Source organism: Cryptomeria japonica, chromosome 11 (genome assembly GCF_030272615.1).
Source record: "Cryptomeria japonica chromosome 11, Sugi_1.0, whole genome shotgun sequence".
NCBI classification, from domain to species: Eukaryota; Viridiplantae; Streptophyta; class Pinopsida; order Cupressales; family Cupressaceae; genus Cryptomeria; species Cryptomeria japonica.
The window spans coordinates 691,803,093-691,812,355 of NC_081415.1; the positions used below are offsets into that span (position 1 = coordinate 691,803,093).

At 34.2% G+C, this 9,263-nt stretch overlaps 1 protein-coding gene across 1 annotated transcript; it reads left to right on the forward strand.

Moving 5' to 3' along the window:
- The first annotated feature begins 2,891 nt into the window (after positions 1-2,891).
- On the forward strand, positions 2,892-4,808 carry LOC131038114 (zeatin O-xylosyltransferase). The gene has a single exon (XM_059214225.1). It carries the CDS (start codon positions 3,258-3,260, stop codon positions 4,686-4,688), a length of 1,431 nt encoding a protein of 476 aa, XP_059070208.1. The 5' UTR covers positions 2,892-3,257; the 3' UTR covers positions 4,689-4,808.
- Positions 4,809-9,263: the final 4,455 nt, after the last annotated feature.

Below are 9,263 nucleotides of genomic sequence, written 5' to 3' on the forward strand. Positions count from 1 at the left end.
TTTTCTTCTTCCTCTTCAATGGAGGGAGCAGCATCAATTATGAAATCCTTAGGTACTAACGTAATCTAATCCCAATCTTCATCTACTCTGACATTTGCACTTTCAATTATCTTCTCGAGTCTTTTGTTGAAAGATCTATTGGCCTTTATTCTTGTTGAGTAACCAAGAAATATTCCTTCATCAACTCTTAAATCAAACTTTCCAAGATCATCTTCATCTATTCTAATATAGCATCTACTTTCAAAGATCCTAAAGTATTTGACCACATCCATCCAGAACAAAGTCAAACCACTAGCTACACTCGCTAGAATAGATTACCACTCAAGAAGAGAAGTGGGGATAGAAATAGAAATTTGAACAATAATGTTACCATCACATATGCCCCATAGACACCCAGTTGAACCAATCTAATATATTTGAGAAGAACATTTAAACAAGCTAATACCAAGTAAATTCACATCATCAAAAACTATCAAATGAAAAGGTAACACCCCACCCAAAAGAATAAGGTCCATCACAAGGGAGGGATCAATAATGAAATACAACCTTACTTAATAAGGAAGGCCAAACTAGAATCAAAATCTAGACACCCAACATATCAGACCATTCAAGGAATAGAGAAAAGTAGGAACTAGAGGCTACTCCTCAGAAGATAACCCAACTAATGCTCCATTGTAGGTCACACCAAGAGGGAGACAGTTGGCCATTAACCCCAATAGAGATAAACACTTAAACAAGAGGAAGAATATTGTCAATATTTGCTATGGAAAGAGTAGAAGCTACAATCGAAGAGGAAAAGTAACCATACAAGAAGCTAAGATCCATAGCCAAAAGAGTATTAACCACAAATGGGGAAGAAGAACCACAACTAAGGAAACCAAAAAAAATTAAGGTGGGGAGGGAACCCTTACGACTTAGACTAGAAACCCACTAATGATTGCCAACCACCATACCAAGCATCCATCATTTTAATAAAATCCACTCTCACTACCTCTACAAAATTCTCTCTAGCACCATCACCAATCCTACTCAAATAAATCTTGTTCAGAGCGATCCATGGATGCAACAAAAAGTCAAATAGGATAACTTAGAGTAGTTTATCCCCTAAAGACCCTTGTTAGCCACCAAAAATGGGGGTTTCCAAAATTCATGGCCACCAACATAGTCCCAACCAAAGGTTAAAAAAATAAAAGGGTGGGATAGATAAATAAGGGAGAATATCCTTGCTCCACCCAAGGTCAACTCTTGTAGCACCAACCCCTCACCCAATGGGGCCACTCTCATTCTAAAAATTTGTCCCCCTCACCATCTAGATCTTCATCTCCTTCTTCTATGTCATCACCAAAAGGAGTCAAAATCCTAAAACTTCAATGACCCATCACCAACTTGCTCCTCACCCTAGCTAGAATAGAGTTGACAATCAATTTGTTCCATCTAATTGATATGGACTTACCTAAATAAAATAAGTAGGCAAATATGAAGTGGTCTTACCTAATAGAATAATTAGGATAAAATTACATACGAAATTTTACATTTACAATAAATATTTAAGATTATGCTACTAAAAAATGTAATTAGTATAAAAACACCAAAATATTCGACATTCATAACCTCAAACCTATTTATATAAGGGAAAATGTCTTTATACATGCCTATAAATCCACGTTGAGTATTCATCTCATTATTGCTATTTTTTTGGTGGTAGCACTAAGGTTAGCATAAAAAAACCTTGAGCAACTTTGAGAAAACTAGTCATCCAACTCCACGTCACTTTCTTCTCTCTCTCACCATTAAGCTTTCTTTTCAAAATCACCTTTAATTTCAAGCCAATAATTTAAATTAGAGATATTTTTGGTAAACCTCTATTTTGAATTACTCAAAAAGTGTGATATACTTGTAAAGAGTCAATCTTTTAGATCTTTCTAAGAGATGCAATTAATGCATCAAAAAATTTATCAAGGAAAATTAAATTATAGCTTATAGCTATTATGTTCATATCTTAACATATCTTGGAGGATATGATATTTTTTGGATTCAACATTCTTACTTTTAGATTACAATTCTTGATCTATCGTTAAGATGAGAAAAAGTTGGAAAATTAGATACTTGAATTGAATAGAAAGGCAACAATACAAGAGAAAGAACATAGCATAAGAGTAAAGATACCTGAGGAGACAACAGAAGAAGTAAATTTAAATAATCTACTACTAAATATTGGAAAGAATGTGAAAAAAGGTAGTTAAAAAAATTGAACCAAATTTATAGATCACATGTTAAAACTTTATAAGGAATGAAAAATTAAATTGGTATGATTGGATGTTGTAAATAAATTAAGTAAATGAGTACAAAACAATCACACAATAAGATATAAGAGAGGGTTTTCATTTATCTTAGATCACTAATATTTAAAGAAATAACTATTATTCATTATAATGGCAATATTACTATTATTTTTTTTAAGAATTTCAAAGAAAGAAAAACACAATCATATAATTGACTTATTGATTATATTTATTTGAACTAATTATCAAAAATATTACTTGTGATAACTAATGACTTATGTATAACAAACATTTTATCTCTATCATTTATAATTTTAAATTAAAATACTTTAATAGGAAAAATGTAATAAACATATTAAAAATAATAAATGAAATAATAGCCACATCTGAAACATCTTATAAATATGAAAAAACCTAAAATAAAATAAGTATTAATATATAATATTATTTTGATATATTAAATGACAAAGATGACAAAAGCTGACAAAAATTAGCATACATTTGATTTCGGGAATATGACACGATAAAGGAAGATTTCAGCCTTAAAATTTTAGGGATAACAAGAAGATAAGGTAAATTGCAGCCTTTCTCATCCTTGTCATGAGCGTCTAACATTTGTAGCCCTCAAATTATGCTACTTGTTTGTGATGAATGCAAATCAAAGAAAAATCTCTTTAAACTTCTGCAACCACAAAAGCTTGCCAGTAATGACGTGTATCACTACCACCCTTATCTTTTAATTAAGGCTCTGAAACTGATATGCACCGTTTACCCAAATACGAACAAGTGATTTGCGTCATCCGAGCCATTTTTTTAGAGCGAAGGAACAAATATTTGGTGGGATCTGTAAGGTGAGCTCTTTACGTGCACCATTACAATCTCAGTTTGTGTAAGCTCTGGAACTGTCATTTAGAAGAACTGAACCTTAGGTGTTTTCCACTAAGTTCACCGTCCTATCCACCCCTAGATCTGTATATGAATTGGGGTCCAATGGATTCAGATGAAATTAGTTCTGCAGAAATCCATGTCGTGGTGATGCCTCTCCTCGCACAGAGTCACATGAATCAGCTCCTGCATTTCTGCACAGCCATAGCCGGACGAGGACTAAGCGTATCGTTCGTGGCCACCTCCACCCATATTCACCAGGTCCGCCACCGTTTCGAAGGTTGGAACCTTCACAACTTCAATATTCGTTTCGAGGAACTGCCCATGTCAGAATTACCAGATGGAGAGCCCAGCGCTGGAAGCACACATATGTTTCCCGTCCATCTGGCTTCTCTATTTGATTGCGCGGACCTCCTACGCCCTCAAATGGACAGCTTTCTATGCAAAATCTGTTCCTCCAATATCCAGAAAGTCGTGATGGTGTACGATGTGCATATGGGATGGGTTCAGCCATTGGCCGACAAGTATGAAATTCCAGCCTATGAATACATGCCTGTGGGAATTTATCCCGCACTCTGGTTTGCCCATAAACGGATCGGCACTGAATTCGCAGGGTTAGAGTTTTCGAGTCTTAAAGTGCCGCTTTTCCGGACCATAACTGAACAACATTTGAGGTTCTTGGAGCACCAGGAATCGTTCCGCGGGCCTGCTAAAGGAACAATCTTCAACACATTCCGAGCAATTGAACCAGTACGATTCATTGACTTGGCCGAGGAGAGGAAAGTTTTTGGCGACAAGCCTGTGTGGACAGTGGGTCCTCTCCTTCCCCAACAATTGTTGAGCGAGGAACCGGCTGCGGCATTGAGGACGGATTGCGAGTGCACGAGATGGTTAGACAACCATCCTCCGGCGTCCGTTTTGTACGTCTCTTTTGGCAGCGTTTCTTCTTTGCCCGCAGAACAAATCCAGGAAGTGGCAGTGGGATTGGAGCGCAGTGGACAACCTTTCGTGTGGGTACTTAGGTCCTCCGACACATCCAGTTTTTCCGCGGAAGCGGATTCGAATGGGATATGTGAGTTTCTGCCTGAAGGGTACGAGAGCCGAATACGAGGACGCGGCTTTATTGTGACCAAGTGGGCGCCTCAGCTTGAGATACTGTTCCACAACTCCACGGGAGGATTTTTAACACATTGTGGGTGGAATTCGACGGTGGAGAGCATCTGCGCAGGAGTGCCCATTGTCGCCTGGCCTCTGCATTCCGATCAGTTCGCCAACGCTAAGCTTTTAGCTTGCGAGTTGAAGATAGGTGTGGAAGTGAAGGAATGGAGTAATACAGAGGAGTACGAGATGGTAAGTGCGGAGGAGGTCCAAGTGGCCGTGAAACGATTGATGGTGAGTGAGGAGGGAATGCAAATGCGGAAGAGGGCGCAGGATTTGAGAGCTCAAACCCGGATGGCGATTGCGGATGGAGGCTCTTCGTCCGACCAATTCGATTCCCTTATCGATCACTTCTCCCATTAAAGCAAAAGATCCATTTGCTAGCAAAAGATCCCAATTCTACGCTCTCACTTAGCTCCTTTTCTGAATTTCTGTCTGTTTCTGCTTTACAAATGTCAGAATCTCTATGTTTATATTAAAAATGTCAGAATCTCTATGTTTATATTAAAAATTATAACCATTATTTATTTACATCTTAAGCATATTTATGTAAATTTTAACTAACAGGTGCAATGGTTATGCTAATAATCAGATCCAGAAAATTGTAGAAAATGGAAATTACTTTTATTAGGAGTAATTGTGTCATATTCAAGCATATGATCATTCACAATGATAGGTGTCCCCATAGATTTTGTATTATGTGTACAATAGAAGACCACCTTTGTGTAACAGTGTGGTCAAAAAAGTAATATTAATTTGATTAATTCCTTTGTATTGTCTTTGAAGGTGACATTACACCAATATGTCCATGCATCAATTGCAATTTTAAATATGTTGTTTGGCAAGCTACATTCAGCAAACATTCTTAACATGCTTGTGCAGCCAGAATGATATGATTCATTAGTGAGAGTCAAAACTATCACATCCTGACATGATATATTAAAGGTTAAGAATGCATGTACATCTTGATTTTGGGCACCTGCGATAATTAGTATTCTCCACAAACCAATGATTGAGTTTAAGTATTATTAGTGAAAGCAACAATTTTGATAATTCTTTGAAAAGATAGGCAAATATAAATAAAAATCTGGTTACCTTCACCAATGTTCTATGATAAATGTCATTTGGCTTAAAAATCTGTAGAATGTAAACACCAAAATAATTAGATGTGTAGAGTAAGTGTAATACTTTTTTAAGAGGTTATATAGTTTAAGTGATTAGATGAAATGCAAAATTCTAAAAAATGAAAAAATGAGAGATTTCTTGCACTAATGTTGAATTTCAATCTTAATATTCTCTGTTACTTATAAAACTGGAAAAAAAAGACAAAAGTCAAAAGAAAACCTAAAAGGTTGTTAAGTCTCAAATTTAGTATGAAGTCAATGTTATTAAAAGACGATTGTTAAGTTTAGCCAAAACATTGGTAATAAGTTAAGTTTAGCCAAAACATTGGTAATAAGTTAGCAAGGAAATTGGCAATTTGTCTACAACGCCTAAAAGACCCAATGTGTGAACCTTCCTGCCACTTTGTTGATATGCTAGGACTGATATTTGTATTGTGCAGATTTTGATGGTTTTAACTTTTTGCTTTGCCAGGTAAGCTGAAATAAAGTATTCAGTGTGCGTGAGACACAAAAAAAACTCAATCTTGATTGTGGGGTTATTGTTCAGAATTTGTGCTCATTTTTTATATCTAAAAATAATGCTAGATGTAAAAGGACCAATGCTTAGGTGCAAGTTGTTGTAGTTAAGAAGAGACTGGTAACTACTTTTCTTTAAATTGTTATAATGGAATTCTGATTTTTGCAGGAATTTATCAACTCTAAAGTATCTTGTTTTACTAATTGAGTAGTTTATTAACTGCTTGTTGTGCATCTTTCAGATTCACTCATGCAAAAAAAATATTGAAGAAATAGTTGATATTAGACATGCGAAATGTTTCATTCAAACTTTTGAAAGGAATATGAGATTATTGTAAGTTCAATAATTATTTTGTTAATCTAAGTGCTACTTTTTTTTCTTGTTTTCAATTTGGTATTTTGTCACATTCAAACCAAACTAATGATCATAAATTTTATGGGTGTTTAAGAGCATATATCTTAAGATCACTTATTAGAGGATGAATGTGCATGCAAAAGAGGGGCTATAGGTTTGATATTCTTGAGATTGGTGACAACACACATAATGTTTGTTTTTCTATTTTATACGATTCAGTTGAAGAAATACTAAGTACCAAGTCTTAGATTCATGTTAAGTTCTTAACTTCACATGATGACAGTAATGCCAATTTAATATCATATGAAGGAATGTGTAGACATTCTCTCAAAGGTTTTTTTTTTTGAGCCTAGATAAATTAGTTTCATGCTTTAGAGATACTTTTTATGTTCCCTAAGGCGTCTCAATTGTACCACATCAAACAAAGAGCCACATTGTGTTTTGGGTATCCAACCCTAGGTAAGTTACGTTCATGTTGCAGAGACACTTTTTGTGCTCTCTAAGGCTCCTCAATTGTATCATGCCAAACAAAGAGCCACATTGTATTTAATATTACTTTATCTTAGTTTAGATAGAATATGGCTTCTTGATTATATTGAAATGAATTTAAAAAGATCTATAAACATACAATAATATATGTCAACAATGACAATAAGGAGTTAAACTTTTCTACAATTATTATCGATACAAGTTGGTGTTTGGTTTCAATTTTTATATACTTTTGTTGTTCTCGGGCTTTCTCACAAAATTTGTTGTTTAGAAACATTACTTGATTTTAAAATATTCATCATGTATTTTTGAATTCTATGGTTCTTAATTTGAAAATCTTATTTGACCTGACTTTTCTTCTAGCATATTATTAGTTGTGATTAGATGGAAAAGATCCTTGAATTGTATTAACTTGAATATTTTGGTTTTTTGGGTCAAAATGTCCATATTAAGATCCCACCATCCCACACATGGACTTCATGGAGGGTGTTAGACTACTGACATATGGTGGCAACAAGAAAGGGTTATCTATATGGGGGGTGGCATTTATTTTGAGTGTAATTATAATTATAAATTCTCTTGTAGGATCAAACTTATACCATTTTTATTGTACTTAATAAGTTCTATTGAAATAATTCAAATTGAGCTATTTTGCATACAATTATGAAGGCCATATAAATCCTTCACCTGAACCACATGTTAGGAAAAATTTATTGTGTTAGATTAGTTTTTTAGATGAACTAGATTATTAGGAATTTGGGAGGTTGCAAGCTATGAAAAGTACAAACATGTATTCGATATGTCGGTGGATTAAGGTGGTTTTATTAAGCTTTAGTTTGTTGGCACTTATAGCTACTTTCATCATCTAGGGAATGCCAATTCTAATTGACCCTGGGTTTTGAAATGTTCTTATTCTTTCTTAGGAAATTTTTAAAAGTAATTTTCAATGTTCCTATTCATCATTGATAAATTTAATATCTAGTCTAGCTTAGTTAAGATGGCATTATGGTGTGAGTGAATGTTATGGTATTCTTTGGGCATATATACTGCAATTGAATGGAAAAATTTGACATGCTTTAGATTTAGATGGAAAAGAACATGAGAATAAGGAGTGATGGAGGAATTAGCATTTCTAAGTGTGCATGTTATTGGGCACACACATGCATGTCGGCTTGTAGTTGTTTCTATATATTTCAATGGAAATGATTGTGAGTCATAGCATATTTTAGGTCATCTAGGATATTTGTATTTTAGAATATATTCCACATCTTTTGCTAAATTTTATAATCATTGGTTTGTGAATAGTTAGATTGGAATTAGTTTTGTTCTTACATAAGAGGTTGGAAGACAAATTATATGAATTCTGCCTACCCTTGTTGTAGAAAAGTAATTTTCTTCTTATTAAGGTCTTATTATGTTCCTTTTGATAGGTGATTACACTAGCCTTACATTGGGAAGCAATGACTTTTAGTATGAATTTACTTATTTTGGTGCTTATTGGGTCAATGGTTTTGTGTCCTGTTTTTTGCTACCATCACAACCTTCAAGGTGGCTAGCTAGAATGACATTTGGATATAGCATTGGATTTCTGGTAATAATGGTAGGAACCAGTATTGTCATGTCCTTTCCTTCATTGGGTCAATCTTTTGCAGCCAAATACATGTAAATTTTAACCCATTTTCTTGTGGTTCCATGTTGATAAAATTCAATTTTTTGTAATGTAATGGGCACTACCCCTGGAGTAACTGCCTCATATCACTCTTCAAATAAATTACCTCAGAAGCCAAATAAAGAAACAATGAAGCCTAGACAAGACTCTCAATTTCTGTTTTGTTTTGAAATTGTGAAAATATTCAGTTAAGCATTATGGTTTATGGCCTGAAGGTACTCAAATCTTGATTGGGCTCCTCTAATTTCATATTTGAGGTGTGTATAATAAATGCTTTATAGAGTTTTTTATCTTTCTGCATTTTTTTTGGTTGCCTTCATTTAAATTATTTAGTGTTTCCATGATTTCAAAATAAAAGATTTTAAAAACAAGGTGTGAGATGATATATTTTTTATATAGTATAAATTGAATATTTAGGGGGTGCAATGGATATTTCAATAAAGACATTTAAAATATAGAAACCCTTGTCATCAAATCTCAAAACCAATGCCACCACTAGGAAGTAGGGTTATTTTGGACATTGTGGAAGCAGCTACACATCAAATTCTAGGTGCCTTTGAAAAGAAAGTGGTATGATGAAATCTTTAGGCATAAAACAAATGAAATACACTCCATACTACTAGTCTAAAATATTTTAGTCGATGGAATTTTTTAAAAAGTAAAGGAAGGTGTATGAAGCAACCAAATTCTTATCATTATAAACAATGAGTATTTTAAGATCTTTTTATGATGTGGAAATGAAAAATATGATATTAAAAGGTGCCCAAATGAATATAATTTGAGGG

Excerpts from the sequence above, each read along its gene's own strand:
- LOC131038114 (XM_059214225.1), top strand. The coding sequence starts at position 3,258 with ATGAATTGGGGTCCAATGGATTCAGATGAAATTAGTTCTGCAGAAATC.